This window comes from Oratosquilla oratoria, chromosome 22 (genome assembly GCF_046742065.1).
Source record: "Oratosquilla oratoria isolate Oo_2021 chromosome 22, ASM4674206v1, whole genome shotgun sequence".
NCBI classification, from domain to species: domain Eukaryota; kingdom Metazoa; phylum Arthropoda; class Malacostraca; order Stomatopoda; family Squillidae; genus Oratosquilla; species Oratosquilla oratoria.
The window spans coordinates 6,611,875-6,634,816 of NC_134798.1; the positions used below are offsets into that span (position 1 = coordinate 6,611,875).

Genomic DNA, 22,942 nt, shown 5'->3' on the forward strand with positions numbered 1-22,942 from the left:
TTTCATCAATCCTAACTCTCAACTCCCTTTCCACCCCCGTTCTTCTCCTCACCTCCTCATTCTCAGACACCTCATCTCAAACACATTCAAACTCCTTCTCTCTTCCTCTCTTATGTTCCATGTTTCTGCCCCATACAGTGCTGTTGGCACAATCACTCCTTCATACAGTCTCCTCTTAGCATCCATTCCCAAATGTCTATTCCTCATTACACTCTTCAATCCACCAAGGCATTTACTCGCTTCTCTCAATCTACATTCTACCTCCACCTTTGCACCCAAGTATCTAAAACTATCCACTTCCTCCAGTCGCTCTCCCTTAATGCTCACTTCCAGTCTACTGCCACTTTCACCCCTTGTACATCTCATCACCTTACTTTTACCCACATTTATCTTTAGCTTTCTTCTATCACATACTCTCCCAAACTCTGTCACCAACTTCCTCAGTCCCTCCTCCGATCCTGCCACAAACGCAGTGTCGTCAGCAAACAACAGCTGGCTCACCTCCCACTTTTCTCCATTTTCTTTAACCATCTCCAATCCCTGACCCACTACCCCATCCATGTATAAGTTGAACAGCCAGGGCGACATAATGCATCCTTGACGAAGTCCCACCTTTACCTCGAACCACTCACTCTCTCCATTTCTAATTCTGACACAGGCTCTACTACTCTCATAAAAACTCTTGACAGATGGTTAAAGAAAATGGAGAAAAATGGGAGAAAAGCCAGTTGTTTGCTGACAACAATGTGCTTGTAGCAGGATCAGAAGAGGGATTAAGGAAATTAGTGATGCAGTTTAGGAAGGTGTGCAAAAGAAGTTGAAGATAAATATGAGTAAAAGTAAGGTGATGAGATGTACTGTACAAGGGGAGAGGATGGCAGCAAATTGGAAGTGAGAATTAAGGGAGAGAGACTGGAGGATGTGGATAGTTTTAGATACTTGGGTGCAAGTGTGCCAGGAAAGGGAGGAGTGGAGGTAGAATATAGATTGAGAGCAAGTAAATGCCTTGGGGGATTAAAAAATGTAATGAGAAATAGATATTTAGGAATAGATGCCAAGAAGGGGTGATTGTGCCGACAGCACTGTATTGGGCAGAAACATGCAATATAAGAAAGGAAGAGTTTGTTTGAGATGAAATGCCTGAGAAGTATAGTAGGGGTTATTAGGCTGGATACAGTGAGAAACAAGGTGAGGAGGAGAACGGGGTTGGAAATGGAGTTGGGAGATAGAGTTGATGAAAGAGTATTGGGATGGTTTGGATGCATGGAAAGAATGAGTGAAGAAATAGTAGTAAAAAAGGTGTGGAATGCAGAGGTGGAGGAAGTGAACATGCGAGGACAACCTTGAATGAGATGGATGGATGGGGTTAAAGGGGGCATTGGGAAAGAGGGGGATGTCTGTTGAGGAAGGAAAGGAGAAGACAGAAGATAGGGGTGAGTGGAGAATGGTTGTCTATGGATGATGCTGCGATGTATGGAAGGGAGTGGGTGGAGAATGGAGGTGAGGGGTGAAGGAGTATGTATGAATGATATTTTGACACAGCCCGAAGTGATTTCTCCCTGTCTTCTCTTTTTCTGCATGAGGGGACGGAGAGGGGGGTTGCTGATTAAATGAAGCAGCCTTGCTGTGGATGTGCTATGTCTTGCTACATTGCCTCTGACTCAGAGCAGTCTGTGAGATGCAGGGATGACCTGTCATCCAGGAGGAGCCAAGAAAAGAGTGAGGGAGGGTTGGTGAATGTGAGTGGAGTATGTGGGGATGAAATGTGTGGGAGTGAATTTATGCCTTTGACTTTGGTTACCTCCCTTGTAAGGGGGAAAAAGCCATTGGTATATGTATGTATCCGTGTATTTATTATTATATTTATTTTTTACTTACCTGTCATCCAGGAGGTGCTAAGATGGGAGGGAGGATGGAGGGGAGTGGAGTGTATTTAGGGATGGAATGGGTGGGAATGATTTTATGCCTTTTTCTTTTTGGCTACCTCCCTTGTAAGGAGGAAAAGGCCTTGGTATATGTATGTATTTTTTATTTATTATAAATCATCATTATAGTATAGTGTAGTCCTTTCAGAAGGATCAGTTTATTGAGTGTAGTTGGGAAGGCTTGTGGTAGGGATTTGATTGAGAAGATGAGAGGAACAGAGGGAGAATTGGTGAGGAACAGCTTGGGTTTAGGACAGGTAAGGGTTGTGTGGATCAGATTTTTGTGGTAAGGCAGATATATGAGAAAGCTTTAGAAAAAGTAAGGATATTTTTTGGGCCTTTATGGTTTTGGAAAAGGCTTATGACAGGGTAGACAGTAAAGCACTGTGGAAGGTATTGCAGATATATGGTATAGGAGGAAAGCAGTTAAGAGTAGTAGCCAGTGTTAGAATTAGAAATAACGAGAGTGAGTGTTTTGAGATAAAGGTGGGACTTTGCCAGGGATGTGTCATGTTGCCATGGATGTTCAATCTATATGTGGATGGGGTAGTGCGAGGTAAATGCAAGAGTAATGGGCTGGGGATTGGAGATGTTTAAAGAAAATGGAGAAAAGTGGGAGATAAGCCAGTTGTTGTTTGCAGACAACACTGGGAATGTATGGTAAGGGGAGATTGTATGAAGGGGGTGATTGTGCTGACAGCACTGTATTGGGCAGAAACATGGAACATAGAGAGGAAGACTTTAAATGCATTTGAGATGAAATGCCTGAGAAGTATGGTAGGGGTTACTAGGCTGGATAGAGTGAGAAATGAAGTGGTGAGGAGAACAGGGGTGGAAAGGGAGTTGGTTGTTGTTGTTGTTGTTGTCGTTCCCTAGACTGTCTGTCCGAGCAGTCCCGTCTCCCCAAGGAATGCCATAGCCAAAACTGGGTTTTCACACAAATCCTTCATAGAGCGTATGTTGTGTTGTTTGCGTGCATGATTGTGTATAATGCAGTCTTCCATTATGTGTTGTATGGTATGGGGTGAAGTGTTACATCCTGGGCAGCTGTTCACAACGCGGTCATCCAGCCTCTTCTGGTAGCTTAGAAGTACTGGGTGGTGACCGCACCGCAGTCTGGCCAAGTGGACTCTGTCCTTTCGTGGGAGAGAGGATTCAGAAGGGTGGATATCAGGGGGTCTGGCATGCAGCAGTGTGTTGTCTTTCAGTGTGTTAATGGAGCGGTGAGTGATATGATTATGAATATGTTTCTGGAGGCTGGTATTTGGTGGTTGTGGAGGAAGAGAAGAGAGTATCTGTGCGTGATAAAGGTCTTTGAGCTGCAGCGTCTACGTCGTGGGACCACCCCCCAACCCCAAGAGTTGGTTGCCAAACGGCAGCATCTACCCCTGGCTACCGGCTCTACGCAGGTGGCACCGATCCCCAAGACAAAGGGAGTTGGTAGATAGGGTTGATGAGAGAATATTGGGATGGTTTGGACATATGGAAAGAATGAGTGAAGAAAAATTAGTAAAAGAGGTGTGGAAGGCAGAGGTGGAGGGAGTGAACATGAGGGGTGACCAAGGATGAAATGGATGAAAGGGTTAAAAGGGGCATTGGGAAAGATGGGAATGTCTGTTGAAGGGAGAAGTTAGGGGTGAGTGAAGAATGGTTTTGTATGGATAATGCTGTGATGCATGGATGGGAGTGGGTGGGGGATGAGGGAGTATATGTGAATATTTTGACACAGCCAGAAGGAATTTCTCTGTCCTCTCTTTTCCTGCATGAAAGGATGGAGAGGGGGTGGTTACTGATTAAATGAAGAAGCTTTGCTGTGGGTATCCTGTCTTGCTGCATTGCTTCTGACCCAGGGCAGTGGGCGAGAGGCAGGGATGACCCATCATCCTGGAGGAGCCAAGAGGGAGGGGTGGTAAATGGGAATGGAGTATGTGGGGATGAAATTGGTTGGAGTGGATTTATGCCGTCGACTTTGGCTACCTCCATTGTAAGGTGGGAAAAGCCATTGGTATATGTATCATTATTTATCTGTTATTCATGTGTTTGTTTATTATTTATTATCATCTTTTGTATCAGCCCTATTTATGGGCCAAAAGATCTCCAGTTGGCGTGCTCTTCCTTTATCCTCTGTAAAACTGCTCAATGTTCAACAACAAAAGCTTGTAGCACTTTTCCTGTTTTCAAAGTCCACTGGGGACAGTACCCCACAATGATTGAAACCTGTCTGGGGTCAGAATAAAAAGACTAGTCCCCCCATCTTTATACAAAAGAGGTTACCCAGGCTTAATCTCCTTCCACTAACTCTCTCATATTTGTGTTAAAAGATTAGATAATCTTATGGATGGGAATGATAGGTGGTAATAGACATAGCACTGTCTAGTGTAGGTCTTATGGTTTCTGCCGTCTCCTCTATTCTTATGTTTTCCAGTCTTGTCGCACTCATTCCTTTCAACACTTCATGCTTAAGTCGTGAGGTATCAAAGACAATAAAACACACTGATTGTAATTCTTTTATTCATTACAATGATATAAAGGGCCTACAAGAAAGGATATTTACATCTGGCACAACCGCCATCACGACAAACTGTACACAATCACAAAATATTATTCACAAGGGAAATGGGGTGCAAGAGACACTGGCAATGTGTCCTGCAAGATGTACAGGTTGTAGTTGAGCAGCAACACAACCACAACCAGTCTCGCTACACTCTTGCCACATCTAGCCCATCCCATCAGGACACTGGAGTTCTGATCACTCCGCTCTCAAACGCAATGAAAACAACAAAATGGATTTATGTTTAAACTATCAATCTGATAAAGAGAAATGAATGTTTAGACTTTTCCTATTGAAGGCCAACCATCATAAGGAACAGATGAAAAACTAATTTACATATAAAGAGACAGGATTTATAAAGGGGACAGATATAAACTCTTAAATAGGGAGACAATAACTGGCAAAGTGATCACCATGTCTTTGGTTGAAGCCATAACATTGCTGATCCACCAAGAATCATAAGCATTTGGTCAAAATGGTGGTGACAGTGTGCTCGTACGAGTGCTCGTGTCTGGGGCTGGGGAGAGGGAGGGGTGTCAGAAGGCCAAACTCCGTCCACCCTCGTAACAAATACCACTAAATAAATGTCATTTATAGCCGACTTGAATGTGGCACTTAAATTTGTGACCATACATTTATCATAACATCTTCAGCACTGTGCCAACTTAACACATCCAAGAGTTCACAGACATCGTACATACAACTACTGACATACACACAAAACAACACACAACCTTCCTCCTCCTCCCCTATTCCCCTTCACCACGTGTTTGCATCATACAACTCCTGAGATCCACACATGGTAGAATCCACTGGTGATAGAATCTAACAAATAGTTTGACACACACCATGCCACCTTTCTTTAGCTGAAACATGGCACCTCCTTCACAAGAATGTAGGGATGACCCCCAAAGATTTGGCTCTTTGCATTGCCACCATCAACCTTAGAGGCAAGAGTAACACTCCTCCCATGAAGTGTCTATGGGAGCTTGAGTGAAGACATAATCCTCCTCTGTAGTTCTTGCTCAATGATGTCTTCTTGCACATGAGAATATTGCAGACAGAGCAGACCGTCCAAGTCTACTCCTGAAGAGATGGAGGAAATGACATCAAATTGGGTGGATCAAAACTCCATAAAAATCACCACAGGAAAGCAAAGGCATACTGTACCCCTCCGGACTTCCTCGTCTCAGTTCCTTAGGCAAGCTTTACACATCACATTAACATCCACTGCCCTGCCACCACCAGGCGACTACAAAGTTCTGGGCAAAATGTCAAATGATATTTACATCAGTGTGGAAAACTTGCTAACCTTTTCTAAGCACTTTGATCACTTCCACACATCTCAATACGAACCATTTCAAATATCTGAAAAGCTTTTGCTTTCATGAACATGCCTTGAAAACACACACACACACACACACTCTAGGTTCATCCACAAGAGCACCAGGCCCTGGGATAAGCTTCGCCCTCTACCCCAACACACAGTGTGGGGAACGAGTGAGAGCAGAAGAAGCCCGAGTGTGAAGAGCAGAGGAGACAATGGCAACCCCTCAGTAACAGGGGCGCTGCTCTCCACACTATCGACTTGTGTTCTTCTGTATGTTCTTCTTTCTCTTGGCCAGCATGTCATAGAATGGATTATGACTGATACTTTGTCTGAAATGAAAGGAAGGTCAATTAGTCAAATATACAGATTACTACTATATTTGGCAATTTTGAAAGAAATAACATTCTTCTATGCTATAAAAACTAGACTGAAAATGGAAGGGAGGGGGAGAGGAATCCTGATATTCTCAACTCTTCCTTACCTAATACAAGTAATCCATTCATCTTTCTCATCTGGTGTGGCAGCGGACATGCGATAGACAGTGTGTTTCCCTTCCACCACTTTCCCTTCACTGTCAGTCTTGCAAGCCTTTATAAAGTCAGTCGATGTAGCATACAGCTCAAAGCAGTTAGGTTTGTTACGGTCTTGCACCTCTCGGACCTGTGGAAGAAGTAAATATTGAGTTAAACAACAGCTTGACAAATGAAACTGCCAGAAATGACTTAAACAATGACCCCCTAATTAACATCACAAATCTTATGACGTTAATAATTGTCTGGTGTTTCATTAACAGGATACCTACAGTTCCACAGTGCCTTGCAATACCTGGAGTCTCCATAAATCATGTAGTGAGTGAGTGTGAGTGTGTCACCATATAATGAAGCAGTGGGTATAAGCTAGCTCTGGCAGTTGGGCCCTGCATTACCTTCATCCTGAGCAGCTTGGCAGGGGACATGGATAACACTTCATTCATGAAATGCTATGATGGGAGGGGAATTAAATGGGTTTTAATGTGTATATAATGGATGCAAAACCTGTGGGTCTCCTGCAAGAAAGACCTGAGGCAATGAACTGCAGTGGATCCTTTGACTTGGCCACCCTGTGCTGGACTGTCAGTAAATGTGGGCATGATTGTGTGAGGTAGCCTGGCAAAGTGGGAATGTGTTGTCTTAAAAGGGTGTAGAAATATAAGTTTACCCACATACTGTTGAACAAAAACAGAGTTCACCTTAGACTGCTGCAGCCACCTGACAACACTTGATATCTATCTATATACTAAGGTCTTTTTCCTCCTTACCAGGGAGGTAGCCAAGTCAAAAGGCATATATCTACTCCTACCCATTTCACTCTTTCACCTATTCAACTCCCATCCACCACCCTTTCATCCCTCTCATCTTAACTCTTCATGGTTGATAGGTCATCCCTGTATCTTGCCCAATGCCTTGGGTCAGAAGCAATGCAGCAGGACATGGCAAGCCCACTTCACTAAATCAGCAACCTCCCCAACTCCACCCTCTCATGTATAAAAGTAGAAGACAGGGAGAAATTCCTTCACCCTGTGTCAAAATAACATTCACACACAGCCGCTCCCCAACCCCCACTCCTCCCTTCCTTGCATCACAGTATCATCTATACACAGCCATTCTCTACTCAGCCCAATCTCCTGCCTTATCCCTTCCTTTCTTAACACATTACCCTGTTGCTCAATACCCCTTTCACCCCATCCATCCATCCATCTTCTGTTGTTCCCTCAAGTTCACTCCATCCACTGCCTTCCACACCTTTTACTAATCTTTCTTCACTCCTCTACAAATGTTTTATTTACTAATATCAGACAATTTTATTCATTTAACCTCTTCAATATGTGTCAAATTCTCAAGTGCAGCATCGGCTGCCTCATGCATAATGATGCATTCCAATAGTCACATTATAAAATATAGTTACCCTTGCATTTACCTCTCACACCACCCCATCCATGTATAAACTGAACAGCCATGGTGAGATGACACATCCCTGGTGAAGTCCCACCTTTACCTCAAACCTCACTCTTGCCATTTTTCATTCTAACACAGGCTCTACTACTCTTGTACAAACTACTGACTGCTCTTGACAGCTTTCCTCCTATCCCATTTATCTGCAATACCTCCTACATTACCTTACTGTTTACCCTGTCATAAGCCTTTCCCAAATCCTCATTTTTATTTCTCCATTTTCCTAATTCATCACTGTCAACTTCTTAGCACATCCCACTGCAACTACCTTTCACTACGTATCCTCCTTCACATTTAGCAACTCGACTAAAATATTCTGCCCATCTTCCTCTTACTGCTCTCTTCCATTATCATCTCTCCATATGCACCTTTTAACTTTTATTCTCTACTTGATTTGCTTCCCCTTCCTCTCTTAATTTCCTTCCAAACCATCTTTTCATTACTTTCAAAAATTTCTGACATACTTTTACACCATTTCAATTCTGCTCACCTTTTTGCCTCCTTTATCTTATGCTTTACTTCCATTTTCTTTGCACCTCTTATATGACTCTTGTCCTATTTTGAACCAATATGTGAATGCTCATTTCTTTTCTTCTACAACCTTCTTTGCTTCATCATTCCACCACTCACTACCCTTCCTTCTATTTCTTCCTGTACTCCTTGTTCCACACACCATCTTTGCACACTTTGTGACTCCCTCCCACTCTTCTCTCAGCTTCTTGTACTCCTTTTCTTTCTAATTTAAACAGTTTACTCTAAGCACCTCACCTTCTGTTCTTTTTTTCTTTCTCTATCCTCCATTCTCAACTTACCTTCTACTAAAAATTATCTAATATTCCCCCACTCTCTCCCTTAAGAACATGTACATCCTTAACTCTTCCTACTCTTCTCCTAGTTACCATTATATAGTCCATTAAAGCCCTATTTACCACCCTTCCATCCACCACCCTCTCCCATATGTACTTATGCCCAACTTTCTTCCTAAACATTGTGTTTGCTATCATCAACTCTCTTGATACATCTCCACCATCAACTCTACAATTTTTTCCCTGGAACTCTGACTATTGGTTCGTCTTCCACCCTAGCAGTGAGATCTCCCAATACCACCACTTTAACATTTCTCCCTAAACCCACTATGCACTCATTTAAATTTATCCAAAAAACCTCCTTTTCCTACTCTTCTCACTTCCAGGACCATATTCACTTACAAAGACCCACATAACCCTTCATAGTTTCACCTTCACATTAACCTTGAAGAAAACTCCTTCCACTCTAACACACGCTTATCTATCTCTTCACTTACTAGTACGACCACCCCATTCTCTCCCTTGTCCTCTCTTCACCCGACACCCTCCTAACTACACTCCTAAACTCAAACTCGCCCTTCCCTTTCAACTTAGTTTTACTCAATGCCTACACATTCATCTATCTTCTCACAAACATTCTTCCTATCTCTTTTACTCTCACCTGTACCACATCCATGCACATTAAAAGACCCAAACATTAGGGTTCTGTTTGGAAAACTCCTCCCAGACCCTCTTATGCCTTTGTTTTTTTTTAGGAATGTAGTAGGATGCCTAGTCCTATCCCTGTCCTGTTTTTGTTGCCTTTTATGACTTATGTGGGAACACTCGGTGGCAGTATTCTCTCTCTCCTACAACAGTGTTCAGTGAAAAAGGAAATGTATATTCAGAGAAGTGATACAAGACAATATTAAGAGTGGGGGACAGCATGATGGAGGGGCAGTCATAGTGTAATAAAGTGGGAACACTTCGAAGTTTATGTTAATAACCACAGAAAGTGCAATCAAGTCTGTTCACAGAATATAGACATCACTCAGCTACAACTACAAAATAGATATTATTAAGATGCCAACACCTGCATCCTCATATACACACTTGCACCTCGTGATCTATGGAAGTGGTTAAGGAAACATCACCTAATGAAAGGATTATGATATACACAATGGTAATGTGAACAATGGCTACCTCCCTTATCTGGGGAAGAAGCTCTTGGCACACATACAGAATGTCAGTGATGAATGTGCCGAGATCATTTCATTCCTAAGACAGTGACATCCTTTACAGACTTTATGTTCACTAATACTAGTCACTTTAGTTAGCTACATTGAACATTGTTGCTAATACACTTACCTCAATATTTTCCAGGGGTATAATACCCCTGGGTTCTTTATCTGTTGTGTACTCAAAATAGTAGAGGCAGTTGTCATTGAGAATGAACCACCGACGTTTCCAAGATTTGTATCTTCCACCCTGTTTCATGAGCCAACCTTCACGGTCAGGATTGAAGAAAGTGTGCATAAGGTCATTTCCATCATCTTCAGGAATTTTGAAAGGTTCTGTCTTGATGCTATCATACAAACTCTGAAGAAAAAAATATATATATATTAGGTTTCTGTTGAGAATATTAATTTTTCACATACAGGAGTCCCTCAAATAACGTGGGGGTTAGGTTCCTGAAATTACCGCGTATGCTGACTTTCCATATGTGCATGTGTGTGTGTGCGCAGGCGTGTATGTGGTGTATGTATGTGGCGTTTGTGGCATATGTGTTTGTGCATATATACATGTGTGTGTATGTGGCATATATGCATATGTGTATGTGGCGTATATACATATGTGTATGTGGCGTATGTATATGTGGTGTATGTATGTGTGTGGCGTGTGTGTGTGTGCGTGCGTGTGTGTGTGTCTGTGTTCACATATACAAGCAAGCATGTACGTGCGTGTGTCTGTGTTGCATGTCGAGAAAGGCAGGAAGGCTTTGATTATGGTGTTTGGAGAGAATAGGATAACTGATGGGTGAGGATAATGCTATGGCTATTGCAAATGGGGAGGTGCAAATAATGGGGATAACAGGTGGTGATGGATATGGAGCTGCCTAGTGTAGGCCTTATGGTCTCTTGCAATCTCCTTCATTCTTATGTTCTTATGTAAATGAAAGCTAAAAGGTACCTACACTGGATGGATGTCATGTGGAAAGTCTGACAAATGGTGGCAAAGTAATAGTGGACTGCCTACTGAAATTATCTATTGCATGTCTATGGGAGGTGCTCGCTGGCTGAGCAGGTTAGGGCGTCATTACTTGCAGCGAAGGTCGAGGTGAGGGCGGTTCGAATCCTGCCACCAGCGAAGTTGAACCAAGGGCATGGTTCATTAAATTCCACACTACAAAGCCCTCTGTGAGGGGCACTGTCCTAGCCTCCTGATAGGGGGGCATGTGTGATGTTAAACCATATCATCATGTCTATGGGAAAGAAGTGTCCTGATTGACTGGAGGGGTGTATGTACAGTCCTGCTATACAAAGGGGGCAAGTATGAATGTAGTAGTTTGAGAGGGATCAGTCTGCTGTGTGTAGTCAGTAAGATGTATGGGCATGTGTTAATTGAGAGGGTTACATATGGAACAGAAGTGATTAGAGAACCGTAGTATGGGTGCACCTGTGGCCCCTTCACCCCAACCATCCACCTTATTCTTGGTCCTCCTCTCAAGTTCATTCCATCTATTTTTATTTTCCACATTCTTTTTGCTAGTGTTCTCTCACTCATTCAGGGCTGTACCCTCAAGGGTGAACCTGGGAGGGTGACTGCACCCCCAAAATAATAAAAAAAATTTAACTTCCCCCAATTTGGTGGGGGTAGTTCCCAGAAAATCTAAGTTCAAAAATTTTAAAATTCCAAGGGGTGCCTTCCCTGCTCACCCAGAGGGTACAACCCCGCTTTCCATATGCTCAAACTACACTATCCTGCAACTCTTTCCACCAGCCATTCTCAGCCTCATTTCCATTTTTTCTAACTATCCACTCTTATAACATGTACTATATATCTCAGAGTCTGAGGTACTCTGCTAAATTCAATGTGGGTATCACTACCAGTTTTCTAATGCTGCAAGGTATTACATGGCTGATACAATTGGATGCATACTTTTGAATATTACCACTAAAATCTGCCACCACATCTTGCCATGTTGAAATGCATTTTATACCTTAATTAACCAGTACAAACCATAGGCAATACTCACCTCCAGTAACTCTCTTGGTAGATCATCTCCATTATCAATGCCTCGATTCATTGAAATAAACTGTTCAAGAGTTTGCTTGTCCTTCACGGCAGGATTGTGTAAGGAGGTATTGAGCATAATGATGGCGAAAGACAAGACAAAGCAAGTGTCAGGGTTCTTGAAGATGGACGGATTGAGTTCGCAGTAGCGGTGAGCAAAGCGTTCCATCATCCGATCAATCTTCTGGGCCTCACCCGGTAGCCGGAAACTCCAAAGAAATTGTCTGAAATTTGGACAGTGATATCTTTTTATAAAATTCTTTTATCATAATTTTATATATATATATATATATATGGTAGCAATACATTTTATATATAAAAAAAATCAATCTGCATCACATTCAAATACTTCTATTTTTGACAATTTATACGAGAAAAAGCACACCAATTTATTTTCATTTCTACACCTTCAACTGTGGGTTACTATACATTTCTTACTCTAGGTGAAGCCATATATTCACTTTCATCTCATGGGCAAATCTGATTTGCTGAAATATTACACAGGATCCTCCTCTCCTACCACACCAAAATATTTTACCTTTTCCTGGATCAAAACCTACTGAGCATGTCCACAAAACAGATCAAACATGTGAAAGAAGGCATCAACAAAGATCTTATCCCTTACCTGAGTGCCTGAACAAGGATGAGGTCAGTGAAGTTATGTAAACAGACAAAAGCATCAAGAACTTGTTGGTTGTGCTCATTCCGTTCGCCTAAGTAGTCTCCAATGGCGGTCTTATTGAGACCTTCTCCTTTGTACAGGAAACCAGCAATATCTGAAAGTCAATTGTGTATTAATATTACTGAGAGAAAATGGGCATATATATTTATCTGAAACAAGAATATTGAATAAAACAAAATAAACTTAAGCAGAAATATATCTAAGTCAAGTTTGAAATAGTACAAGTGAATAAAATTGAGAAATGTAGGCAAAAGTTAACTGAGTATTTAGTCTTTGGTCAGTAATCATTTGCATTCCCATCCTTAGGGACAATAATTGTAAAAAAAATTTTTTTTACAAACCTTCAGGTGTATTTTTGAGCAAGCCATGTTCGATGAGATATTCAATACCCTTCTTGGGGTCCATGTTGAATTTCTTTCTCCCAATGCTGGTCTGCTTGCTTTTCGGGTTACTCTTACTGTGAATAAAAAAGACAGGTGTTAAAAAAATTGCTCCTGCAAGCTGTTCTCAACTTAAAATTATAAGGTATCAAGCCAACCCATAGCTGTCATTGGTGATGGGTAAATGTTACAGTATATCAAATGCTTCACAATTACAAGTAGGCAATGTGCCTCCTCCCAATGCCATTGTTTGGGTTACAAATTTTGGCAAGGAGACTGGCAGCTGTCACATTTATCCTAATTATATGTTATTGTTGGAACTAGGTCATATATTTGAATGTAGTGCAACCTGTGTTGTTTCATATTTATGTTAACAGGAAAAATACGTTTTGGTTATTGCAGCAGCCGAAACTGTAGACTATCCCCCAAAAGACAACTGATACTATTTAAAATCCGTGGAAATTTCTGACTGGAAGTGCACAAAAGCTCAATCTTTAGTTAAATAATTTACAGGATTCAACCTTAAACCACAGCAAGTGTTGATCATTCCAATGGCGAGGACAGGCCTGGACCTCGTGTTGGTCAATATATTTATGTATACTTTGCTCACCTGTCAATATCCTGCATACCATAAAAAATTTACCTTTCTGTACATGAAGTACAAAGCTCATCTTCCGCCATTACTTGATACCAACACTTCCTAAAATTTCCTTTCAGAGACAAGGAACAACAACACCTTCCCCTTCCCTACTACAATGAAACTAACTGACGCGGAAGAACACAGTTCCGGAAGTCTAATGAACTGTTCACTATTTTCTGGATCGTAGAGGTACAAATGACTTCATGATAGTGCTGTGTTCGCTATAATTTTCCAGGCAAACATGGAGTGCTGGATATTGCCCGAGTAATAAAAAGCATGTCAATAACAAAAAATAAGTTACCGCAAACTTATTTACGATCCGAATCGAACACCATCTCTGACAGTATACTTCACATGTAAACAAAGTTGTCAAAAATGTTATAGTATAAATTGGATAAAAAAAAAAAACAACGACTAAATATATAACCATAATTACAAAAAACGAACATATCGAAGAAATGAGCCAGAGAAATGTCAATGGACACATCTAAGAAATGAAAAATGCAAGATAAGGGCTAGGTGAGGTGGGGGGCACAGGTGTGTGTGGGGGCGTTCCATTCTCCCCTTACCACCCGTGTCATTTGAACGCTAGCACAAACTACCCCTCATTTAAAATACAAAAACTATTTACACAAAACCTACGTGAATTCTTTATACGTACCACATTAACTCTAAAATCCTCGAACGCATTGTCAAATTACTTTCATGGGAGAAAGTTGTGTGCATGGGGAGGATGGGGGAACAATATCATACAAATCTGAACAGCTCTGCCAAAGGTACCACAATTCTCTCAATCACTCACAAGCACCACGCTGTCAGTCCCTGACTGGGATTTCATTTCAAGCCACGACAACCCATCCGAACACTTCGACATCATCATAATCAACATGGCCACCTCCCCCGCCACCACCACCCAACTATCTTAAGCATTCCAAGGGCATTGGCCACTTTCCCGATACGAACTTAAGTGTACGCTGTAAATGTCCGTGCGACATTCTTTTTATTCAAACACATTCTGACCCCAAACCTGGATGAGGAGCTTTGGTTTAAACCCGGTTTCATATATAGCAAGCAAAGTTGCCAACGGGTCTCAGTGACTGTTACCTGCCCTGGTTATCTTAGGCGAATGTAGGCCTACGGCTCGATTTTCATCACTACTAAGCATCTCCCGCCGTAAGCCCCTTGAATATTTTTTTAATACTTGTATCCCAACAGAAGGGAAGCACTGTTAAACGAATCCACAATAGATGAGGAGAATGTGCCTATACATTATATCGTCTTGTTCATCCATACTTTAATTCGAACCATTTTTATCTGCGAACTCAGAGGTTGTTATAGCACACCTGTAAATGTACGCGTGCCCGTGTGTACATTTGCAAGTACAAATCCGCGTTCACACGTGTACTACGTATGTATACACAAATCCACACACACAAAACCACATACACGTGCATCAAGATGACCCAAGACCCTTCAGGCGAAGGAAATTCCAAACATCGTAATCGAATTTGAACATTCTCTTCTTCCTCCTCCTCGTCGTCCCTTGCCACACTGTTTGCAATCCACTCGGTATCCGACTTACTTTGACAGCGGGCATCCTGCAGCAGAGGAGAAAAACCCGGCAGGAATGAAATTTCTTAAACCGACTACTTCTGATGACAGGCTCTCTCGTGTGTGTGTGTGTGTGTGTGTGTGTGTGTGTGTGTGTGTCCATGCGCGTCACTCGTTCTGCTTTCAGTCGTCCGTGACGTCAATGGCACCCTCCGTTCGCGAGAGTGCCGCCCGCGGCACCTGAAAAGGACAATCGGGACTCATGGTCGTCACGTGCCGCAGACGAACCTTGACTTCTCACCCAAGGCGATGCTCGACTCCGCCGCCTCCTCCTCCTTCCTCTCCGTCTCCTTCAATTTTTTTTCTCCTCCATCTTCATTCCCTCCTCATTCCCCTCTCACCTCCAATAAACATAACTTCTACCTCATCTTCAGTCCTCCTTACTTTCTCCATTATTCTTCTTTTTCTCCCTTCCCTTCCTCATTCCCTCACACTCCCTTCCTTCAGCCTGCCTTTTCTTCCCTATCTCACTAACATCCAAGTCTTCCTTCTCATCTACTCCTCTCCAATAATAAATTCCTTATTATTTTTCACCCTTCTCCTACCTCCTCCTCTTCCCTTTTCACCTCTATCTGCTTCTTTCTTTGCCTATTCTCCTCAGATTTCCCTCGCCCTCCATCTCCTTCCCAAGCGCCCCCACCCCCTGTTCTTCCTCCTCTCCATTAAGTAGCCACGCACGCGACTGACAATGTCATCTTCCAGTATTCTTTATGTTCCTCTTTCGGCAAGAGGAGGTGGATGAAGGAAGAGAAAGAGGTCGTGGAGAGGAGGAGTGGGGTTGCGTGGGGGTGGGGAACGGAGGGAAGGACGCACATGTACATATAAGAGTTTACGAAGCTGAGATATGTGTATTTTGTGTTGAAGTTTTTTCATCATTTCGCTGTATTTTGCGACTTGTATCTGTGATCCACCTGTTGCATATATACCACGAAGGGACGGACACACACACACACACATACACACACAAAGGAGGAAAATCGCGCCCGAAGTTCACAGAATCAGAAGTCAGGTCGAATCGGTACAGGGAATGAGGCAGCTCCGAGAAAAACACAGCTGTTGTGTCTGCTGTGCCTGCTGGGGCTCTGACTACTGTGTTGGAGGGTGAGGGAGGGAGGGCAGAGGGAGAAGGTGGGGAATAGAGGCGTAGAATATGGCGGTCATCACATCCTTCTCAGCAAAGCCAACGTCCATTACTACAAACACACGCACCAAGAACCACATTTACCATCGCAATCAACATTATCACTGTATGTCACAACATCACAACCCTGGTAACCATGGCATCCAACATCACCATCATTACCACAGAAAAGAATCGCCGCACAACCTGCATCGTCACCATTCCAGTCACCGACATCACCTATTGAGCCATGCACTGGGTCTTCCCCTGTTTACAGGGTAGTGATAACATCCCCAGCCTCCGTCGTGTGGGCGTCTCAACGGAGGCGTAACAATAGGCGGATGGGACAGAGCAAGTGTCAGCCGTCCCGTGGCCTTGATGGGTGGAGGCGGAGGCGGGGGCAGGAGGAGAAGGAAGAAGAAAAGGAGGAAGAGGAGGAGGAGGCGGCGGAGGACCTCGACAACAGCGGGGCAGGGACGATGGAGACAAAGGCGCAACAAAAACAATGGAGGGAAAAGGAGAAAACAAAGAAAAACATGAAAGTGAAATGATGAAGACGAAAAACGTGAGGAGTAAAACGAGAAGAAATGCAAGAAAGCAGGAATAAAAGAAGAGAGAGAATAAATAGAAGAAAAATGGGAAGGCGAAGAGGTTGGAGACGTAGCATTAGTTGTAAAAGTAGTAGTAGTAGGTGGAAGAAGAAAACGAAGAAGAAACGAAGTTTGGTAAGAATGTGGATGAGGAGTGGAAGAGTTGGTCTTGGTGGCATATGACATGGTGGAGTAGGGTGGAAATGGCATGAGAAGATAAGATGATGAAGATGATGATGATGATAATGATGATTGTATCGTATTCCATCACCGATAACCAGCGTTTCTATACTGAAAGAGAATATCGCACCGAAGAGATGGAGGGAAGCGATATTGAAGGAGGGTGGTCGTAGAAAGGAGGAACAGTAGATGATGAAAGTTATCAGCCACTCTTATCTAAGTGGTAGTATCTAATCATAAAAGGACACTTCGTGACTCTGGCCCGTAGGGGTGGCACTGAAAATCTCCCCTGAAGTACTGGCTGCATAAAATTTACGCAGTCCATACCTCGTATGAAGAAGAATTGGGGGAGCGGTAGGAAGAAGGTGGGGAGGTGTTGGGGAAGAATTGGAGGAGAATGAAACAACTACAGAGAAGAGAACTTTAGGAGGCCACGGTCACACAAGTCAACTGCGGAGCCCAAGTGCAAGTGGATCCGTGTATCTACGAATATCTACAAGAGAGATCTACATCAAGTAGGTCAACAAACATACTGTTTGTGTGTATGTGTGTGTGCGTATATATATGTGTGTGGTGTGTGTATATATTATTATATATATATATGTGTGTTTGTGTGTGTATGTGTGTGTGCGCGCGCACGCGTGTATGTGTACACCTTTATGTTGACTTCATACAAACACAGGTTCCTCCTCCCCTTCGTCCTCCACCAACACCTCTTTCTCCTCTCCTCCATTTTTGTCCTTGTCACTTCTTCACGTGTTACTTTTTCAATTTCGTTCATTTCATCAGTTCCTGGTGCAGTAGCGAGGGTCTCGACCAGTTGGGGGGGGGGACCCCGGGGAGCAAGGGTCTTGTGTGTGTGTGTGTGTGTGTGTGTGTGTACTGAAAGGCTTTACGGTTTTCATCTACCGTACGTTCGAGTGATACCAGTGTTTCCCAGCTACCAAGAAACAAGAGACAAAATCCACAAAATAACTAACAAAAGTGAAAGAAAAACAACACGACAAGTGACAATGACACCAAAGACGGATAACAACAACTACAACGACAACGAAAACAACATTAAAAGCGGGCAAACCACATCACTCCTGCGTGGAAGTGGACTTCTGCATCCCATTTTCTATGCAGAGCTTTCTCTGTCCATTCTGCTACCGCAGAACTTACCCGGAACCCGGACACCCAGCCACCGGCACCCGACGGCAAGCAGGATACGGCGGAGACCGGCCCCGGCTCAAAATCTGCCAGACCCAAACAACAGCTTTCTACTTCACGGAGGAGAAGGAGGAGGAGAAACGGAAGAGAAGGAAGAAACCGAGAGGAAGAAGAATAGGAAGAGGTGGAAATATAACTGTGAGAAAGAAAGGGATGATGAAAACGAAAGATTCTATAGGATGAACAGAAGAAAAGGATAAAGCGGGCCCTACACGATCAATATCACTGCGCAATATTCAGTATTGTACATCATTGACGGTGTAGGGATGGTTCGTAATGGATGGAACAGGACTACATAGTCACAACCCAAATAGCAGATGGTGTCACAGTGCTCAATACTATTGTACAATACAGAATATTCCGCAATAATAATGATCGTGTTCTGCCCGCTTAAGGCTAATGCAGAATGCAATAAAATCACAGAATAAAGAGATAACAGGGAACAAAAGGGAGCTGAGGCAAAGACAGACAGACAGACAGACACACACACACACACACACACACACACACACACAGTGAAGAGGTAGAGGAGGTGCCGGGGATGGCAGAGAAGAGCACTATCACAGTGACCGCACTGTACCTTCAAGGCGAGATCACTCTTGACACCCAAATGGAAAAAAGATCAATTTAACGAGTGGGTGGAACTCAGCAGAAAGGATGAGACAAAGATGGCACGGAATAAAGGAAGAGATGAGAAGGGGGAGGATATAGGGAAGGCGAGGTAGTGGTGGAGGGGAAGAAGAGATTGAAGGCGAAGGAATGGAAAGAAGAAAACGGGGGAGGGGAAGCGAGGGTTAGGGAAGAGGCAGGTAAAAGAGAGATGAAGGGAGGGCAGAGCAAGGGAAGGAGGAGGAGCAGGAGGATCCCTGGGGAGGTGATAGAGACAAAGGGTGCCTATAGGGTGGTGAGCACGGCGATATGGGTGAGATAACAGATGATACAAGGTCCGAGTGAGGAGAGTTTCAAGGGAAAAGGAACACCGACTCGCCGGCGGCGCTGAAGAAGGAAATTCCACAATCGTTTTGCGCTTCGGAAAGGATCTATAGTCAGTAGCCGTTCTCAACCTTTTCCACCCCATTCCTCCCTTGATGAATTCTCAACATCCGTGTGACCCCTTATTTTTTCTCTCAAATCCCACCCCAGAAAAAAACAGATCAAGAAAAAATGAAGAAAATAAACAATGCGTTATTACAAGGCTGACGATCATTATCTTCTGCCAGGATAGAATAACATAATATAAAAATTCAGGTTCCTCTCATTATATATATATATATATATATATATATATATATATATATATATATATATGTGTGTGTGTGTGTGTGTAAAATTTGTAACAGGAGGCCATGGGCACCTAAATTCTAGTCATGGTTCTTTTGGGGGCTATGGCCCACATGTTGAGAACCCCTGATCTATATACGTGAGGCACCTAACCCCTTTCAATACCTAATTTGACTTATATATTTATTCTCTGCCGCCAGACGGTTTTGTTCAACTAAGGGGGCGGGGGGGGGGGCAAGGAAGACCATGGGTTCAATTTCTTATCTAACCCTTTCAATACCTAATATTTATTTGTATGTTTACTATCTCCGCCGCCAGGCGATCTTATTCAGCCGAGGGGGAAAAGCTCAGGATTAACCTGGTTCAGTCTGCCTAGGGGTCATTTGTCAGCTGAATGAAATCGTTTGGTGTCAGTCGAAACAAAATCTTCAAGTCTGGCACTCGGCTGATAGGTGTCAGCTTCAACAGAGGAAACAAATAAATACATGAATAAAAAATATTGGAATGTCACGGCCCCGAGGGGCCAAAAGCGGTTACTCCCCCCCCCCAAAAAAAAAACAAAAAACCGGGAACTGCAACAATTGCCAATACTTTCACGCGGGGCAAAAGTGACGGCGGCTTCGGCCACAGCCAAGATCCTCCTGGCGTAAACCCATCGCCATTTTTAACGTGTAATAACATCTTGGGTGGGTGTGAAAGTTGTAATATACGTATCACTCGTAAACATCGCGTCCTTTCTCACGCCTGAGGGTTTCGATACAAATAGCTACACACACACACACACACACATGTACACACACACCAGGGGGCAACCGCCTCAAAATGGTAGCTACTAAGAAGAATTGTTCAGAGTCCATTGGAAAAAAGACGTCATTACTGGTGAGCGACTCCAAACGGGGCCGTCATAACCATCTTCACCACCCCCCACTTTCACCACCACCACCATCATCATCATCACCACAACCACCACCACCAAGGACCGCCGTTATCAGACACCGTAATTTATTTGAGGAAAACACAATAAAAGATAAAATAAAATACTGTAAAATCTTGGAAGCCGACAGGTGCGTGGTGGTGGAGTGGCTATAAGACCAACCCGTTTATCTCCCTCGGGAGTGTCGCCCCCAGATAAGGGCGCGCCCATCGGGTCGGTCGCCGCCTGTGTGTCCGATCATTTTCTAATGGCGATTTCTCAGATTCGGATTTAAGATTCGGGGCGAAACCACCTTTCGAAAAATACCTCTTATCGGTAACCGGATTATTAGAAAGTGATTCCAGTATCTTGGATTTCCTAGATTTTAGAACCTTTCGCCGTAAACACTGGATATTCTTCATTGTCAGTATATATTACATTATTGTTATTAGCATTATCATCATCTTCATTATTATTAATATTATTAATTATTATCATTTAGATTTCCAACATAAATATATATCTACCGCATAAAATCCATCCTAAAACAAATCTACTGAGTAGGAGGGAGTCAAAAACATGTTTACTAAGTAGAATGGAGCCTAATGCACATTTATTAGGTAAGATGAAGCCTAACATACACCTGATAAGACAGAGCCTAATACATGCATATCAGGCAAGACGGCCTAATCCATGCATATCAGGCAGGCCAAAGCCTAATACACGCTTATCGGTCTTGCCACGAGGCGAGTTGTAGCTCCAGACGTCTTCAGAAGTTGTGGGCGACTTCGATTTTAGGCTCCGGACGTCTTCAGAAGTCGTGGGCGACTTCGAGTCTTGGCTCCGGATGTCTTCAGGAGTCTTGGTTCCGGACGTCTTCATGAGTCGTGACTTCAAAACTCGCATCCGAACGTCTTCAAAAGTCACGAGTGACTTCAAGTCTTGGCCCCGGAAGTCTCCAGGAGTCATAGTTCCAGGCGTCTTCAGGAGTCGTGAGTCCCGCATCCGGACGTCCTCAGGTGTCGTGAGTGACTTGGAGTCTCGCACTTCATATCCTCCTTCCACGGATTTCATAAATAACTGCGAGTGAACAACCGCAAGGAACGCGTCGGGGTCTCTTTTACACGCTGACGGATCAGAAAGAAGGATGATTGGAATCAACCCGCTACACACACACACACACACACACACACACACACACACACACACACACACACACACACACACACACACACACACACGTGCGCACGCACACACGCACGCACACACACACGCACGCACACACGCACGCACACCTTTACATGCCGTGCTCAACAAGAAAACGCCGTTAAAGCGGAGTTCGAAAAAGTTTGGTGGGGGGGGAAACGTTCGACCACAATGGCCGGCAAATGCGAGCGCGCACGAACAGATACACGCACGCACATACATGTAAAACATGCATGCATTTGCTCGCGTGCAAACACGAATACACGCGCGCACACATACACATAAACCCATAGATCGAACTTTATGAGCTCTGAGCTCTCACCCACAACTGTCTAGCAAGTGATCCATGACAATGCTGAATCTCGTTCACACACACACATACACATACACACATACACCCCCACACAGACGACGTACACATAGATACATACACCCTACACGTGTACACAAACATACACACAAGGATCGAAGTATGGTGGTACCGTGCACGACCATTAATTCAGGAATCCGAGTTCGAGCCTCGCACGGGGCTGAAAGCTTCAGCACCGTTGCACTTTGTGCCGACACTCCAACTCTTGTGAGGAAGGAGTTGCGTGCGCCTATGAGAAGGTCACAACATTGCCCATATTTCGGGTCAAATATGAGCTCCGAGTCACTCGGGAGGGTAATAGTTGTCGATCACTAGTGAAACACATGATCCAAGACCGTGGTGAATTATAAACACATACACACAAACACAAGTGTACACACACACACACACACACACACACACACACACACACACACACACACACACACACACACATTATCCTGGAAAGACCGTAGCAGTGTTTGGAGAGTACAAGTTGAGGCTACAAGATAGGGAGGGCACTAGGGGGTTGGGCAACACCTATACTGTACGTGGACAAGAATGAGGTCGAGGCTGGCTGACGTGGTCGACGATCCACGTGGTGGTCCACACGGTCCTGATGGTCCATTTGGCCCAGGTGGGCCACACATGGTGAACCCCTTCAACCTGGCGATGAGCTACATTGTCTTAATTCTGGCTGAACCTGACGCTTCTATTCACGTAAGGGGGGGCAAGGGCTGAAGGGGAGTACCGAGAGCCCAGGTTGTAAACAAGTGCTGGCGTCACAGGTACTCTTAACGAGTGCCGGGGAGGGTTCAATTTCTGTGGCAGAGTCCAAATGTCACCCAATTGTGCCTGTGCTGTACTACAGGGATGCCATTCATGCCAGATGATTTTACTCA

At 43.7% G+C, this 22,942-nt stretch overlaps 1 protein-coding gene across 3 annotated transcripts in view; it reads right to left on the minus strand.

The window, feature by feature from the left end:
* Positions 1 to 4,419: 4,419 nt before the first annotated feature.
* LOC143037414 (cytohesin-1-like) overlaps positions 4,420 to 22,942 on the minus strand; it is a 228,158-nt gene continuing 209,635 nt past the window's right edge. For all 3 annotated transcript variants that reach the window (XM_076205564.1, XM_076205563.1, XM_076205562.1), the window contains exons 3-8: positions 12,900 to 13,015; positions 12,502 to 12,652; positions 11,839 to 12,100; positions 9,951 to 10,181; positions 6,288 to 6,466; positions 4,420 to 6,135 (exon numbers count right to left, since the gene is read on the minus strand). In XM_076205564.1, the coding sequence (XP_076061679.1) occupies positions 6,057 to 6,135; positions 6,288 to 6,466; positions 9,951 to 10,181; positions 11,839 to 12,100; positions 12,502 to 12,652; positions 12,900 to 13,015 (1,018 nt within the window). In that variant the 3' untranslated portion in view covers positions 4,420 to 6,056. The remainder of the gene's footprint in view (positions 6,136 to 6,287; positions 6,467 to 9,950; positions 10,182 to 11,838; positions 12,101 to 12,501; positions 12,653 to 12,899; positions 13,016 to 22,942) is intronic.